The following is an 18,437-nucleotide window of genomic DNA, read 5'->3' on the forward strand; positions in this document are numbered from 1 at the left end:
AAATATTTTTTAGTATATAAAAAAGTATTATATAAATTCCCAGGAATTGCTGAAAATTTTACACTAATCTTCATAACATGAATTTTTGGTCCAGGAGATGACACTGCAAAACTTCTAAACTTTTACCTTTGAGTAGGAAACTCTCACAAACATCCTGAAATCAAATATTTGCCAACTATGACCCTGAGGACTGATATCACAAGGTGCCAAAAGAGCCAGGACTCACCTGCAGAACAACCTGTTGAATGTCAAAATACTTTTCTATTAAGTCACCTGGTAATTCAGAAAAGATTTTAAACAAAATAAAGCCAAATAGGCACTCTTGATACCTGGAAACAAAAAGCAATCCCACCTTCAATCATGTACCTTCCTCAAGGCTGTAACACTAGTCTTTTCTAGACACTAAAAGGTATGACTAAAGAAGAACTTTTCTCTAACTCCTTAGCTATGTTAAACAGCAAAGGGAAAACTGCTACATTTTTGTTCAATTGAACAGCACTCATAACTGAAATACATGGATACATATTTCATTAATTTTCAGACATGTTGATACTAAAGGTAATTTGAGAATAGTAGGCTTTTTTAAAAAAAAATTAAGAAAACGTTCTAATGATCCATTTGTGTGAAACAAGTTGAAACGAATGGCATTGCTCCTTTGGATATAAGAATTCTAGGCTTTAGAACTGAAAATCTTTATGAATCACATATTAATAAAAAAACAGTTTACCTTTTTAATGAACTCTTTTTCACAGAAATCTTGAAGAATTCCTAGGCATACATTGCATACATTTAAATTTGAGTTCTTGGAAGCAATGCTTCCATCTTCAATAATCGAGGTCTTTCCCTCTCCATTTTGACTCAGATTATCCATCCCATCAATCCCATCTTCTAGTTCTTGTAGTCGAATTTTCTTGGGAGGTGGGTTTGGAACTTCTGAAACTAATTCATCTTTTTCAGTTTCCAGAAATTTTTGCAGTTCATTGAGCAACTCCTGGAAAGTTAATTAAAAAAAAAAGAAAAAAAGTAATGACCCTTTGACAATGTCCTTAAGGGTAAGATGAAGCGTGAAAATTATGATATATCACAGACTTATACAATGCTGACTTGTATCAGTTCTGGAGCAATCAGTTAGTTTTATTAGCCAGCACTGGCTTTCAGAAGAATTTAAAAGAGAATTCCTAATTCCTATAATATATGTGTGAATATTTTTTCAGAAGAGTTTCATACATCAGTGAAGCTAAAATCCTAAATCTGAGATGGAAAGGCTCCATTAACAAATTTATTAATTTGGCCTGTAGTTCTGTTGTGAGGGCCGTTCACTTGCTAATTTCAGCAAAACAAACAAACAGAAACAAAAAAAACCAACTTCAATTCTAATTATTAGCAAATAGAAATGCAAACTGAATTTCCATCTATGCTAGGTTATTTAATAATCTCACAACCACTAAAACTTCATATGTACAATATTTAATATGAAATATGAAAAATTACATAGATTAGAAGTCTATTAAGTAAAAATAATTTCTAGGCAATTTACTAAACAAAGGCAAACAGATACTGGCAATGCTGAAATTTGGCATCATAATTACAAACCATTTACAGGCATTAATTGAAAAAAGCCCTCTACTACATTCTGGTTTGCCTAATTTCTGTCACTTTTTGTATTGGAATGTAAAAAGTGGCATTCCTTTCAAACCATTATCATATTTCAGACATTCCACTCATCTAAATACTCAGAGGAATTTTCTTCTGTTTTGTCTAAATTAGGCAGGTTTTATTATTCAGTTGTTGAATAAATATCCTTTTGAAATTCACTCATATTACAATTTACTGACTCTAAAGGGAAAAATCTTTCACTCAAACAAATTTAATTCATTTTATTAAGACATGAGCTCTCCTATTAAATCTTTAACAGAGAAATACATACTCATACACATATACACATACAGGCATATTATGGCCCACACAAGTATGTTTATTATTACCTAAGACCTATAATGTCAATATATCATACAGATACATGCATGTGTACATATATCACATGAATAGAAAGTATCAAAATATATTTACCCAGAAAAGTCCTCAGATATTTTCATGTTTATTTACATAAGATGATACAAAAGTTGGTAACACTAAGTTTCTTTCTATAATATATATTTTAAAACTTATAACATATGTATAAAATAATAGATTATAAATGTGTCTGAAAAAAATTGTAAGGCAAGTTACACAAACTCAATCTTATTACTTCATAGTCATTATGCATATAAAGGAATATAGATGTATATATTAATCATCATAGCATATGTACCATTTCCAGTTTTCAAAGTGTTTTCACATACTTTATTAGATATTGTCCCTTAAAATCCTGTGAGGTGGATGTTATCATCACGCCCATTTACAGAGAAGAAAACTGAAGCTGGAAAGTGCTGAAACTGGGATTCAAATCCATGTCTTCTAGCTCCAAATTCTAGGCTTTGGATTCAGACAGACAGTTCATATCCTAGCTTGCTCACTTAATAGCTGTGTAACTTTGGGCAGGTTGCTTAACCTCTCTGTGCCTCAGTTTCTTCATCTGAAAATAGAGACAATCATAGTATGTACTTACCTAATAGGTTATTGTGAGGATTATATGAGAGCTTGACATATAATAATGCTATATGAATACTGGATATAATTATTTCCAAAATAATAGAAATACATAGGAGAAATGACTGCTATTGCTAACTCCTGGGCAATTTTTTTTAATTATAGGAAACTGAATGTGTGTGTGTGTGTGTGTGTGTGTGTGTGTTTGTGGTGTATTCGTACTGTTTATAAGTACATACTTACACATATGTATATAATTACTATCTACCTCTGAAAAGAACATCACTGTTAGAATAAAATATATTTCACAAAATGTTATATATTTTATATGAAATATTCTATTAAATGTCAAAGCTCTCTGTATATTACCATAAATGCCAAAGACCTCAGTGTATTACTTTTGCTATTAATAGTGGTAAATGATAATAAACATTTACTTCTAGAGAGTTGCAAACACCTATGTGTAAATAAGTGGTAATACAGAAAACAGAAAAAGAAAAAAGGCAACCAAACCCACCATGCTTCCACCTCCCCATTACATTTTACTAATATCTGGTGAGACGCACTATTTTGTGATATTCTGTTTAGATATTCTTTAGGAAAGGTCTATGCAAACATTAAATGCACCAGCGAATTGCTTCACAAAGATCTCACTACATTAAATGTTAAATATAATCACTTAAGAAGGAACTTAACATTTTACATGGTAATGGCAATTCCAAAATTACCATTATCGGTAACTTTTGTTAAAAAATTTAATGAAGAGTTATGAACAGATACTTGCCCTCAAATACACAGGTATTGATTTAAGACCCTTTCTTAACAGAAAGAGAGGAAAGAAAGAAAAGAAAGAAAGAAAGGAAGGAAGGAAGGAAGGAAGGAAGGAAGGAAGGAAGGAAGGAAGGAAGGAAGGAAGGAAGGAAGAAAGAAAGAAAGAAAGAAAGAAAGAAAGAAAGAAAGAAAGAAAGAAAGAAAGAAAGAAAGAAAGAAAGAAAGAAAGAAAGAAAATACTCTTACCTTGCAGGGAAGTTTGTATGGTGCATGAAAATCCACACCACAGAATCTGAAGATACATCTTGGACAGGTACCAGTAGTGAGCAACAACTGGGCCACATGCTTGTTTTCCACAGTCAGTGGAAACATATTAAATAACTACAACTAGAAAAAAAGAAAAAGTAAAACTAATGAGCACCTTTTGTGTTTTACTTTCACAGACAAATATATGGTTACCTTTAAGGATAAAAATCTTTAAAGATAATACATTTATATTTGAAAATCACTATTTGGTATTCTCCAATAATGTCCCTTTCATTATACCCATAATGAAACAAAAACTTGAAGGCAATTTATTAGATGGATCAGGTAAAAGTTTCTAACTGTCAAGGACTTTAACATTCTGGATTATGATAAAGTGCATCAACATAACTAAATCAATCAAAAGACATAAAAACTAATAAAAAATGGCTGTCTCTAAGGAGGGTAATGAAAACAAGAATACAGAGTGTAATTTTGCTTTTTATTTTGTACCATTCAGTATTGCTTGAGAACACAGAGTTGTAAATTCAATAAACTTTCCTGTTAGAAATAAGAAATGAGTTTGCTAGAAAAAATAATCAGATCAGTCTACGTTATGTAATACTTGACTGACCTTAATGATAGTTAAGCAGTCAAGTATTCAAAGCAAACTGATCAGATTCAAAAACATCAACTTTACTTTGATGAAATAATAACTAAATAACCAACTATTAGCAAAATGAGAAAAATTTTCTCCTTTCATACACAAGTAAAAACTCCAACAAAAACAAATTAAGTGCAAAATATTTGAGTGATTATTGTCTAAAACAAGTTGCCACTTTTTTGCAAATTGAACAAACTCACTTGGAAGTAAATACTACATAGAGAATGGGTTCTTGTTGCCAGGAAGGAGGGGGTAATAAAAATTAAATTACGTAGTCATTCTGTTTGGAGGGAAAAAAAGGTCTTCTGATTAATGAATCAGCTCACATTACTTTAAAATGAGGAACTAGTGATATTTTATAAAACCATGATTGCATGGTAATGGTCCTGAGGTCATAGAGATAAAAGATTGTGGCACCTTTAATTTGTGCAGTTTCATAATTCAAATGAACTTAATATTTGTGGAGGGTGAAGCTCTTACCAACTGCTTACTATAAAGATGTGACTCTTAAGAATTAGTTTGTGTTTTCTAACCCTTTAAAACCCACTACTTACTTGCAAGTTTCTAAATGTTTGTGGCCACTTATCAAGAGTAGATCCTTGAAAGGAAATAGATAGTACTATGGAACTCTTCACCATAAAAATAAGTTCAGCAGGCAGGACTACAAAAACCAGATTGCCTGTGGCTGGGTTCTAATTCGGGTGAATATGTGAGTTGTCAGAGAGGGGAAGGGAAGAAAACCAAGCTTCTCTGGACACACCAGTGAAAACTTTCAGACACCCAGACTGGGAAATACTGATTTAGGATTGCCTAAGTAAATGTGAGCTCCAGAAAGTACAGAATATGTAAAGAACACCCTCTGCATAATGAAGCTCTGTGTGATCATCGTTATTTACAAACGATCTGAATCCCTTCCCCCAGCTCATTTAATCTAATAGTTTGATGCTGATAAGGGGTTGGGATTCTTTGGGGAGCTGATTATCAGCATTTAAAGTGTATCCCAACTGCATTCCCCTCACAAAGAAACTGTTTCTATCTCGTCCTTTTTTTCTCCTCCTTTCCATTAGCTAAGGTCAAGGATTTCATTTAATTGAGAATTAACCTTTAACTCAGAAAGAGAAACAAATAAACACTCCTGTCCAATAAATACATCCAGGAGTGAGTGCTTAAGAACACTTTGTATCAAAGATTTCCCAGGAGACTTAAGTTAAATAGTTGTATTAAAATGTATGCTTTTTTCCCCCCTTTGGCTTAAAGACAATGTTTGTTTCTCCAATAGGTTCACTAGAATAAAGGTATCACGCTAGTCAATAAATGACACATTATAATCTCTTGGCTCTAAAAAGTTTCCAAACCCGTTCAGAATTAGGAAATCTCCTGTCTTGAGTAATTTGAAGAGGTCTTAAAAGAGCAAAACAAAACCCTCTTCCGTAATTATGTTAGTAATCGAATGGCCTTACAAATTTCTCAAGATCATGTTCACCTAGCAACAATCTAGCGACTTCCCAAGCCCGTTAACATTAGGAAAAAATACGTTCTTAAATTTGGTTGTTTCATCTTGATGTACAGCGCTGAAATAACAGGATTTCATAAGACATCAGAAATCAGTTGTTCCATATTAGATTTATTATCTTTGAAACCAAGCCCTGAGAAATGCATCCCGTACTGTAAGGTTTTCATTGTCGGCTGCCTTTAAGATGTTTGCTTTTCGTTTACGTGTTTACTTTACCCAAAGAACTGGAACATATCATTGCAACAGAATCTCTTCCCAGGTGTCAGGATCCTACGGCGATCGACTCCCTGCGCCACAAATCAATGGTAACTAGCCCCGTCTCTGGTTTACTAGAGAAGATGGTTTTTCTTTTCACTTCTCGGACGATTACAGAAACTGCTTATTACAAACAGGCCAGGAGCAGGCAAAATAACCAGGTTGAGTCTCACATCCCGGGATCTTTTAAAACTCATTTTCATACAGAAGGGTGTCATTCGTCTTGTGGGGTGGGGTTGGGGTGTGAATTTTTAAAGAAAGGCGCTCGTAACTTCATCGCGCTACCGATACACTCAGTAGTGGAATCTACTCTAGATTTCTGGAAAGTTCAACCCCAGGTCTAACCTCCAGTCTTTCCTTTGGCCAACCAAGAAAGCCCTTCTCACCTTCAGTCGGGTCCAAAAACACTTCCCACTCACCCCTCCTTGCTAACAAAGCCTCTCCCACAGGAAGGAAACGATCCCTTCCATCCACACCTCTCCGGCACGCAGTCCTCAGCCCCTCTCCTCAGACCTCCCTTGCCTCACCTTCTCCCACGGAGCCGGAGCCAGAGATTTAACCCCTTCCAGCCCTCAGAGGGAACGGGGAAGACTAAAGACAACGCACCTATTGCGTCTAGCAATTCTGTTCCCCGAGGAAACGAGAGCTATAGAACGAAAAGTACCAGCTCCCTCACGCGAGGACTGAGTGAATTCTTCTCTGCTTGTTTGCAGAGAAATCAGTCAAGATGCCTGGCCGGCCGCCACGCACCCTAGCTGCCCCGCGGGTGGAGGAGTGCGTGGGGCATTACTCCCGGCCGGGTGCAGGACTTGTCCCAGGCAGCCTCCGTGGGACTCTGACGTCTAGGACATTATAGCCGCCACCAGAAATATCGATGAGCGCTTACCCTCCGTTTAGAATGGAAATTCTTTCCAGGGCAAATAAAAAGAGAGCGTTTCTTCCCATAGGTTAGTGGCATCCTCCTAGGCTGTAATCTTAGCCAGCAAAGCACCACAAGCCACATCCTGACTGCAGGGGAGGCCCGGGTGGAGGGCTCGGTACTCTGCATGTTGTGCCTGGCGCTCAAGCGGCTGGTGTCCTCGGGCCTGGAGAGTTCCAGCGCAGAGCGGGAGCTGAGAGGAGGCGGAGATGGCGTCCCAGCCGCCGCCTCCCCCGAAACCATGGGAGACCCGCCGGATTCCTGGGGCCGGGCCGGGGTCAGGACCTGGCACCACTTTCCAGTGAGTGTGCGATTCTTCAGGCTGCGAGTTTTGTGGGCCGTAGCGGGGACTTGGCAAGAGGCGGTTGAGGCCGTTGTTGGGTGTGAAGTGTCCCCTCCCCCTCTCAACCAGCCGCCACCCCCACCCCTAGCCTTAAGGGGGGTCGAAGTGCTGCCGGGGCGCCTGTAAGGGGAATTTCGGTGTAAGCTGTTTCTGACTCGGCGGCTCTCGGCAGCGACGTTTTCGGGGGGGGTGGGGGTGTGGGTGGCGATAGTCCTGGGTTCTTGTCTGGGTGCCGGTGCTTGGAAGAAGGGGTCAGGTAGCTGTCCCTTCTGTTTGGGGGACACCCAGACTGAACTGCACGACTCTCTTCCCCCCGCCACCCCCACCTTAAAGAGTTAAGACTTTCGGTCCGTAGCAGGTGAGAGAGGCATTTGCCCGCCCCGGCTCGTTAGGGAGCAAAGTCTCTCTAAAGCTTTTAACCATCTCTCGACAAGTTGGTAGAAGCCCAAAAGGTCACTTTCACACAACTGGAACTCAAGCTTGTACAGTTTGCGTTCTTTTCCAGCATAACTCAGCAATGTTTCGGATAAAGATTTGGAAAAGCAACTTGAAAGCGGGAGTTAAAAACTGAGGCCTACGAGTGGCCTTTGTGTGCTAGGTAATGTGTGATTTTTTTCCTAAGGCCTGTGGTTTTTTTGTTTGGTTTTAATCAGTGTTAAATGGATCTACAACTCAAAAAAGGTTAGAATTGAATAAAAGAAGAATTTCACAGCCTTGCGTGTTTTGTGTTGGGTGGATCTGGACATTTTTTTTTTAAATTTTTTATATTGGAGCAGAGTTGGTTAATAATGTGTTAGTTTCAGGTGTACAGCAAAGTGATTTCTGTTATACATATACATGTATCTATTCTTTTTCAAATTCTTTTCCCATTTAGGTTATTACAGAACATTAAGCAGTGTTTCCTGTACTATACAGTAGGTCCTTGTTGGTTATCTATTTTAAATATAGCAGTGTGTACATTGTCAATCCCAAACTCCCAATCTATCCCTTCCGCCCTTGTAACCATAAGTTCTGTTCTCTAAGTCTGTGGATCTGGGCATCTTAATTCAGATGGTGAGACTCGAATGTCAGATTGCCTACTGTGGTAGGTTTACTTACATAGAAATCCCCACCATACTGGAATGTATTTCTGCTATGTTCTAAAATCTTGTAATTTTTTTTAAGGTGTTTGAACACAATTGCTACTTTAATAATGAAGGTACATAAGTAGTAAGCTTTAATTATGCTATTAAGTTGGGGTGACACTTTCTGCTACTATTTTTAAATAAATTTATTTATTTTATTTATTTTTGGCTGCGTTGGGTCTTTGTTGCTGCGCACAGGCTTTCTCTAGTTGGCAGCGAGTGGGGGTTACTCTTCGTTGCGGTGGGTGAGCTTCTCATGGCAGTGGCTTCTCTTGTTGCGAAACATGGGCTCGAGGCGCATGGGCTTCAGTAGTTGTGGCACACGGGCTCAGTAGTTGTGGCTCGTGGGCTCTAGAGCGCAGGCTCAGTAGTTGTGGCTCATGGGCTTAGTTGCTCCTCAGCAAGTGGGATCTTCCCAGACCAGGGCTCAAACCCGTGGCCCCTGCATTGGCAGGCAGATTCTTAACCACTGCGCCACCAGGAAAGCCCCTTTGCTACCTTTTTTTATGAGTGGTTTGACCTTCTTTAAAAATTTGGACTGCTCTTTAGAAGAGAGACGTTTTATTTTTGAATCTATTAAAGTTCTGTTTATGTAAAATTAACCATTTTCCCACTTTTTAAGAAAATGTGAAGTATTTTAAACACCTAGAGACTGGTAGAGAGTAAGATGATGAATACTTGTGTATTAGCTCCCAGCTTTAAGAAATATTAATATTTTACCAGATTCGCCTCAGATTTTAAAAAAAAATAAAAATTAGAGCAACAGTTAAACCCTCCCATTCTTCTTTCCTACGGTGACTACTGTCCCTATTTGGTTTTTATTGTATACAATGTTTTTATACTTCAGTATTTAGCTTTGTGTGTACATTACATATGTATATATGTATGTATTACTATTCAGTATATTTTTAGACTTTAAATACATTCGAACTGTATGTATCATTTGCAAAGTGTTTTTCCACTAAGTATTATTTATTTTGAGATTTATCTTGTTCATTCTTGTAACTGTACAGGCATACTTGGGAGGTATTGCAGGTTGGGTTCAGACCACCGAAGTAAATCAAATATTGCAATAAAGCGAATTGAATATCGCAATAAAGCGAGTCACATGAGTGTTTTTGGTTTCCCAGTGCATGTAAGAGTTATGTTTACACCCTACTGTAGTCTATTAAGTGTGCAATAGCATTATGTCTAAAGAAACAATGTACATAACCTTAAAGATACTTTATTGCTAAAAAAAAATGCTAACCATCATCTGAGCCTTCAGCCAGTTGTAATCTTTTTGTCGGTGGAGAGTCTTGCCTCGATGTTGACTCATTGGAGGTGGTTGCTGAAGGTTGGGGTGGATGTGGCAGTTTCTTTAAATAAGACAACAATGAAGTTTGCCACATTGGTTGACTCTTCCTTTCTTGAACATTTCTCTGTAGCATGCAGTACTGTTTGATAGCATTTTACCCGCAGTAGAACTTCTTTCAAAATTGGAGTAAATCTTCTCAAACCCTGATGCTGCTTTATCAACTAAATTTACATAGTAGTCTAAATCCCTTGTTGTCATTTCAACAATCTTCATATCTTCTTCACCAGGAGTGGATGCCGTCTCAAGAAACCACTTTCTTTGCTTATCCATAAGAAGCAGCTCCTCATCTGTTAAAGTCTTATCATGAGATTACAGCAATTCAGTTACATCTTTAGGCTTCACTTCAATTTTTAATTCTCTTGCTATTTCCACCACATCTGCAGTTACTTGCTTCACGGATTAAAGTCATCCATGAGGGTTGGAATCAACTTCTTCCAAACTCCTGTTAAAGTTGATATTTTGAACTCATCCCATGTATCACAAATGTTCTTGATGGCATCTAAAATGGTGAATCCTTTTAGAAAGGGTTTCAATTTACTTTGCCCAAGTCCATCAGCGAAATCACTATCTATGGCAGCTATAGCCTTATGAAATTTATTTCTTAGATAATAAGACTTAAAAGTCGAAATGACTCCTTGATCCATGGGCTACAGAATGGATATTGCGTTAGCAGACATGAAAACAACATTAATCTCATTGTACACCTCCATCAGCTCTAGGGTGACCAGTTGCATTATCAGTGAGCAGTAATATTTTGAAAGGAAACTTTTCTTCTGAGCACTAGGTCTCAACAGTGGGCTTAAAATATTTAGTAAACCATATTGTAAACAGATGTGCTGTCATGCAGGCTTTGTTGTTCCACTGATAGAGCACAGGCAGAGTAGATTTAGCATAATTCCTCAGGGCCTTAGGATTTTCAGAATGGTAAATGAGCATTGGCTTCATCTTCAAGTTCCAGCTGCATTAGCCCCTAACAAGAGAGTCAGCTTGTCCTTTGAGGCTTTGAAGCCTGGCATTGCCTTCCCTCTAGTTATGAAAGCCCTAGATGGCATCTTCTTCCCATAGAAGGCTATTTTGTCTGCATTGAAAATCTGTTGTTTAGCATAGCCACCTTCATTAATTATCTTAGCTAGATCTTCTAGATAACTTGCTGGAGCTTCTACATCAGCACTTGCAGCTTCACCTTGCACTCTTACGTTATGGAGATGGCTTCTTTCCTTAAACCTCGTGAAACAACCTCTGCTAGCTTCAGACTTTTCTTCTGCAGCTTCCTCACCTCTCAGCCTTCACAGAATTGAAAAGAGTTAGGGCCTTGCTCTGGATTAGGTTTTGGCTTAAGGGAATGTTAATAGCTGCTTTGATTTAGCTAGATCACTAAAACTTTCGTCATGTCAGCAATAAGGCTGTTTCACTTTCTTATCATTAGCGTGTTCACTGGAGTAGCACTTTTAATATCCTTCAAGAACTTTTCCTTTGCATTCACAGCTTGGCTAACGGTTTGGTGCAAGAGGCCTAGCCTTTGGCCTATCCTGACTTTTGACATGCCTTCCTCTCTATGCTTAATCATTTCTAGCTTTTGATTTAGAGGCGTGTGACTCTTCCTTTCACTTGAACACTTAGAGACCATTGTAGGGTTATTAATTGGCCTAATTTCAACATTCTTGTGTCTCAGGGAATAAGGGAATCTCAAGAAGAGAGAGAGAGACATGGGAGGAAAGGCTGGTCGCTGGAGCAGTCAGAACACACACATTTATTTTGACAGTTTGCTGTCTTATAGGGGCACAGTTCATGGTGTCCTAAAACAACTAGAATAGTAACATGAGAGATCACTGATCACCAAAACAAATATAATAGTAATGAAAAAGTTTGAAATATTGTGAGAATTACCAAAATGTGACACAGAGACATGAAGTGAGCAAATGCTGTTCAAAAAATGGTGCAGATAGATTGGCTTGACACAGGGTTGCAACAAACCTTCAATTTGTACAAAGCACAATCTGCAAAGCGCAGTAAAGCAAAGCATCATAAAATCCGGTGTGCCTGTAGTTCGTTTTACTGCCATAGGATATTCTGTTATATAAAAGCAAACTATTTGTTCTGTTATAGATATTAGAGTATTAGTTGTTAAATATTTAAAGCTACTGCAATCAACATTCTTGTGTCTTTCTCCTTGTGCACGTTTCCAAGAGGTTTTCTGGGAGGAGAGTTGCTTGTTGGAAGGGTATGCTTATCTTCAAGTACTATCACCAAGGTGCTCCTCGAAGTGGTCGTATACCAATTTTTACGTTTTCACTAGCAAGGTATTCTGTTTCTCTACATTTTTCCCAACACTTGATGTTATTTTGTAGTACTGTATTTACCAATCTAATAGATGTGAAATGGTATTTAATTTGCACTTCTCTGATCAGTAATAAAATTGAGGATCTTTTTGAATGTTTATTAGCCATTTGAAATTTTTTCTGTTGGTCATCTTTTGCCCACTTTTATGTTGGCTTTATCTTTGCTTATCAATTTGTAGGAGTACTTTATTGTTTGTACTGATCCTATTTTGTTTTTATCTTTCAGTCTGTGGCTTGTTTTATTGCTTTATTTACATTCATGTTCATTTTTGTTGTACAGATATTTTAATTTTAATATAGCCAAATTTTTCATATTTTATTTGTGCTTTTTCTGTCTTGGTTAAGAAACCCTTTCTACCTCAGATAAGGAAAATTTTTCTCTATATCTTCTTTTAACTGTTCATTTCCCATTCATATCTTTAATCCACCTGGAACTGGCTTTGTTGTACAAAAATCAGTGTGAAATAGAGAATTCAATTCTTTTCCATGTGGATAACTTACTGTCCCAGCACCATTTATTAAGTAGTTTATTCCATACTACTTTATAATGCCATCTATGTCATACCAAGTTTTCCTAAATGTGTGGTTCTGTTTGGGGGACTTTATAATATGTTCTGTTGCTCTATTTATCTATTCTTATGCTAACACCACACTGTCTTTATAATAAGTTTTGATATTTGGTATGTCAAGATCCTCCACACATTGCTCTTCTTCATAATTGCCTTTGTTGCACTTAGCCTTTATAAAAAGATTTATTGGGATTTTTATTAGAACTTTATATTTTATTGGAACTTTTATGTAAAGATCAAGTAAGCCTTTTCATCCATGAATATTGTGTAAGGTGCAATTGGTGAGATTTTGACATTCTTTTTTGCTTTAAGTAGTGTTTTATAATTGTTTCCATGAAGTCCTTTCCCATCATTTATAAGATATAGATATTTTATCCACATAATGTCAGACTCTTAATTTATTCTGATGGTTTGGTTGAAATTCTTTTGAGCCCCATGTTGACAATCCTATCATTTACAAATAAGCCAGCATAAATTGCCAACATCCTTGTATTGGTCCAGACTTTCATTGGAATGCTTCTCAAGTCTCACTATAAATTATGTTTGCTTTTTGTTTTTAATAGATATCCTATCAAACTTCTATCTCTCTACTTTGCTCAGATTTTTATTATGAAAGGGTATTAAATTTTATGAATAACTTTTCTGCATCTGTTGGGATAATTATGTGTTTTTATTTTAATATGAAAATGTGGTTTATTGCATCAATTAACTGTCCAGTGTTGAATCATCCTTGCATTTCTGGATGAACTCTGCTTAATTTTGATTTTTTTAAAAAAATACAATGCTGAAATCTAATATTTTAAGATCTTTGCATATATGTTCCTAATTGGCTTATAATTTTCTTTCTTTGTATTATACCTTTCTAGTTTGGTATCAGAGTTTTGTAGCTACAGAAATTTTTCTATTGAGTCTAATTTTTATTCCTTTACAGACTATGTTCTCCTTAGCAGCCTTTAAGATTTTCCCTGATACCTTGGTCCTCTACAGCTTTATTAGGCTCTATCTAGGTTCAAATATTCAGATATACATATGTACGTGTATATGTTTTCCTTATGCTCAGCAGCTACAGTGTTCATGCTCAGTACCCACAGTGTTGAATCCGAGGATTCACGTCTGTCTTTAATTCAGGAAAACTCTCATGAATCCTATCTTTAAATATTGTTTGAGCACTATTCTTTCCCATCTCTTCTTCTGGAACTACTATTAAACATATCAGGAATAGTTCTGCTCCAAGTAACAATATCTGACTTTCTGTGCTTTCAACTATAGAGGCATTTATTGTTTAGTTGACAAGAAGTCTAGAGATCTGCTAACTCACCATTGTCATCAAGGGACCTACATTTTTCTTGGCTTCCTTTTTCTGTCAGCTTTCTGACATTTTCAGTCATCTCTGTCTTACTCTTGCTCCTTCTAAAGGAATCTTTTTTTTTTTTTTTTCCCCAGCAGTTATACTTTGTTGGGCTTCAGCGTATTTTTCATTATATTATTTTTGGTGGGATTCATAGAGATACTTGAATCTGACTTGATCGCTTCTGCCCATCCTCTTTTCATTTCTCTGACCCCAATTACATATATGCTCTATATTTCACTATACACTCTGTATCTTACACTCTTTTCTGTATGTATCCTTTTGTTACTCGTGCTTCATTCTGGGTATTTTCTTCTGAACTCCTCTAGTTCACCGGTATTTTTCTTTCAGTGTGTCTAATCTGATAGTAAACGAATCAGTCATTGAGTTCGTAGTTTCAAGTATTTTATTTTTTTAGTTTTAGAATTTCCATTTGGTCCTGCTTTATAGTTTCTATTCTCTGCTGAAAATCTCAATCTTGCCTTTTTTTCCTTGAATATGTATAGCATAGTTGTTTAGGTCTCCGCCTGATAACTCCATTATCTGGATCCATATGGATCATTTTATATTGGCTAATGTCACTCATTTTTTTTTAACGTGTAGTTTTGTCATCATAGAGGCTCAATTATTTTTCAGTGAGAGCTGGGCATTGTATATAGATAATTTAAGGCGATTTGAGGCCTAGGATGGTCTCTTCCTCCAGAGAGTTTTACTTTTGACAGGCACCTTGGACCACTAGCAATCTAAGATCATTTTAATAATTTCAAATTTGAGCTAACTTGAAATAGTGGTTTTCAGTTTCTGCCAGGGCTAGTCTATTTCTTGTTAACCTATTCCCCCTTACTCCTAGCACGTGGCTGTTTAAAGTCCCAGTCTGAAGTGTGGGCATTTATCTTGTCCCTCTTTTGGGCTTCTGAGCTCTAGTTTTTGTCTCCTTAGCCCAGAGAGTCTATTAAAAGCTCTACTCAACTTCTCATCCTGTCAGCCATCTCTTCTGGAATTGGCCCTCTTCCCTTGAGAAACATCTAAAATGGGCTCTCTAGGTTTTCTCTTACTCCTGGATCTTGACTCTAATTCCTCAGTGTCTTGTCCTCTCATGCTTTAAACAGATAATTTTATGTTTTTTCTAGCTTTTCTAATTGTTTTCTGTGAAAGAGTTGGTCTGATTACCTAGAATAGCATTACTTGAAGTAGAATTCCGCAAGTTTTATATTTCTACTCTGTTCCTTAGTGTACAACAACTAATTTTCTTTTTGCCTCATAGTTACAAGATGCCTTGTGGCTGTGGGCATTGTGTATAAGATTTCTAATGAAATTTTTTTCATTTTTACATGTGTTTTTTTTTTTCAATTTTTATTTCACAGATGTTATTGCTATATTTATCTCTTTGACTTTTTTAAAATCAATTCATTCAATTCATATTATTCTTGTTCTGCTTATCTCTTTGACCATTTTAAACATATTTAGAATCTTTGATGAGCTATTATATAAAATTAGTTTTTCCTTGAATGACTTTTCATTCTTATTGTTGATTTTTGTTAGTTTGGTCTCTTTGTGTTTTTTTTTTCTTCTTGTGTGTAGTATTTTTGATACGTCCATTTTGAGTGGGAATTTTGGGGTTCTGTTGTCTCACTTTTCCTTCTACATTCAGCTCTGTCTATCTGGTAGGCTTCCTGTTGCTTGTACCTCCCTCTCAGCATCCACTCTCCATGTAAGAATCTGGTATAAAGTGGGTTAGATTAAGGATATCACAGATTAAGTCATTGAGTCAGTTGTTAACTTGTTTCATTTCCTGAGTTTGAGGCTTTATCAGAGTCTTCCCCCATTCTTAGTTTTGTAACTTTCTAAAAATCCTAAAGTGTCGTCAGCAAATTTTACAATCTCTTTTACCACTGTCAGCAAATTTTTATGAGGCAAGGTGGCACTTCCCAGTCCCCAGCCTCAAGCAATGAACTAGTTTCATTTGAGTGGAGCACTTACCCTCAGAGCTGCTTCATCCAAACCTGAATATACTACACTATTTGGTAGTCTACTGACCCTTTTTAAAGTTTTGTTCCTTTTTTTATGATGTAATACAATCTGAGGTAAACAACTTCGCTCATGATTTATGCTTGCCAAAACCTTTAGATCAAACCTTTAGATGCATACTTCCAGTTTATACTTCCAGTTCATACTTCCAGTTTATACTTCCAGTTTAACTGGAAGTATAGGATAAGGAATAGTTAAACAACATTTGGGGGAAACACAAATCCAGAATGTGGGACACTCTAGAAGAAATTGACTGGACTCTTCAAAAAGTCCAGGACATTATTGTTCTGTTTAGATGAGAATAGGGACACAACCAACCAAATGCAATATGTGAGACTTAATTGAATTTTTGTTTCAAAAAAACCTAAAAAGACATTTTGACTTTTACAACTCAATGATAAAAAGACAAATAACCTAATTTTTTAAATGGGCAAAGTATGTGAATAGACATTTCTCCAAGGAAGATCTAAAACTGGCCAATAAGCACATGAAAAGACACTCAATATCATTAACCATTAGGGAAATGTAAATCAAACCCACAGTGACGTACCCACTAGGGTGGCTATAGTAAAAAAGACAGATAATAACAAGTGTTGGCAAAATGTAGAGAAATTGAAACCCTCATGCACTGCTGGTGGGAACGTAAAATTGTACAGTTGCTTTGGAAAACAATTTGGCAGTTCTTCAAAAGGTTAAACACAGAGTTACGATATGACCCAGCAGTATCACCCCCACAAAACATGAAAACATATGTTCACACAAAAATTTGTACATAAATGTTCATAGAAGCGTTAGTCATAATACCCCAAAAGTGGAAACAACCCAAATGTTTATCAACTGATGTATGAATAAATATAATATAGTAATAAAAAAGAATGAGGTACTGATACATGCTACAACATAGATGATCCTTCAAAACATTAAGTGAAAGAAGCCAGTCACAAAATACTACATATTGTAAGTTTCATTTACAGTAGATCCTCATTTTTTGCAGATTCAGTATTTGCAAACTCTCCTACTCGATGAAATTTATTTGTAACCCTAAAATCAGTACTTGAGGCATTTTCATGATCTTTTCAGACACACATAGAGCAGTGAGAGATCTGAGTCATCTCTCAGCTAAGGTTGAACAAAAAGCAACATTCTGGCTTCTTGTTTCAGCTCTCATACTGTAAACAGGTGTCCTTTTCAAAATCAATTAAGTGCCAGCCACGTTTTTCACATTTTTGTTGATGATTTCACTGTCTTTAAATGGCCCCTAAGCATAGTGCTGAAGTGTTCCTAGAAGGCCTTATGGAGAAAATATTAGCATTAGATAAACTTTGTTCAGACATGAGTTGTGGTGCTTTTGGCCATGAATTCATTGTTAATGAGTCAACAATGTAATTAGATAAAGTATCTTTAAACAGAAACATACATAAAAAAGTATATGTATTGATCAGTAGATGAAAATGTTGTGACCAGAGGCTTGAAGGAACCTAACCCTTTGTTTCCTCCAGGAGCAGTGATTCAGTATTTGCTGATTCATTGTTTGCAGGTTTATAGAACATAACTATCGCAAATAACAAGAATCGATTATATAGGAAATGTCCAAAGTAGGCAAACCTATAGAGACAGACAGTAGATTAGTGATTGCGCAGGATTGGAGGAGAGTAAGAAATGGGGAGTGACTTTTAATAAATATGGGATTTCTATTTGGGATGATGAAAGTGTTCTGAAATTGCGTATGGTGATAGTTGTACACCTCTGTGAATATATGGAAAACTGTTGCTTTTTATACTTTAAATGGGTGAATTTTATGGTATGTGAATTTTATCTCAATAAAGCTGTTTAGACAAAGATATTTGAGATTAATGGATGTTTTGAATATCAGTTGGGTAATAGATGATATGGAATTATTAATTTTCAAAGATGGGAAAACAGTATTATGTTTTTGTATAAAATATCTTTATTCTTAGGAAATGCCTGCTGAGGTAGTTAGGAGTAATTTATTAGGTCTACAAGTTAATTTCAAATAGTTCAAGAAGTTTTAAAAGACTAGAGAGTGATAAAGAGAAAGCAAATGTGGCAAAATGATAGCAGTTGTTGAATTTAGATAGAAGGTATGTGGATACTCATTGTACTTTTCTTTCAAGTTATTTTTTTTTCCTGTTTGAAACTTTTCAAGATAAAAAATTGGGTGGGGGAGACTTTGCACATTCAGCAATGAGAATAAATCATTTGTTCTTCTAAGTCATAGGCTTCTTTAGTTCTTATTATGCTTGTTGTAACAGAAAGCAAGACTGTACATGCACACTGAATGCACTTGTATATGCCGGAAACAGACCACATTAAAACCAAAGAAGAGGGAATTCCTTGGTGGTCCACTGGTTAGG

The 18,437-nt window shown here is 36.4% G+C and overlaps 2 protein-coding genes across 8 annotated transcripts in view; one reads left to right on the plus strand and one right to left on the minus strand.

Annotated features, from left to right (window-relative positions):
• PUS10 (pseudouridine synthase 10) overlaps positions 1-6,963 on the minus strand; it is a 68,629-nt gene extending 61,666 nt beyond the window's left edge. For 2 of the 7 annotated variants that reach the window (XM_068564912.1, XM_068564907.1), the window contains exons 1-3: positions 6,642-6,844; positions 3,607-3,747; positions 728-991 (exon numbers count right to left, since the gene is read on the minus strand). In XM_068564912.1, coding sequence (XP_068421013.1) covers positions 728-991; positions 3,607-3,732 — 390 coding nt within the window. In that variant the 5' untranslated portion in view covers positions 3,733-3,747; positions 6,642-6,844. The other 5 variants (XM_068564910.1, XM_068564909.1, XM_068564908.1 and 2 more) reach the window with 5 other exon arrangements.
• A 164-nt stretch (positions 6,964-7,127) lies between these two features.
• The window catches only part of PEX13 (peroxisomal biogenesis factor 13), a 37,492-nt gene continuing 26,182 nt past the window's right edge, over positions 7,128-18,437 (plus strand). Inside the window, exon 1 of the mRNA XM_068565021.1 lies at positions 7,128-7,255. Coding sequence (XP_068421122.1) covers positions 7,164-7,255 — 92 coding nt within the window. The 5' untranslated portion in view covers positions 7,128-7,163. The remainder of the gene's footprint in view (positions 7,256-18,437) is intronic.

Source organism: Eschrichtius robustus, chromosome 15 (assembly GCF_028021215.1).
Source record: "Eschrichtius robustus isolate mEscRob2 chromosome 15, mEscRob2.pri, whole genome shotgun sequence".
Lineage (NCBI taxonomy): Eukaryota > Metazoa > Chordata > Mammalia > Artiodactyla > Eschrichtiidae > Eschrichtius > Eschrichtius robustus.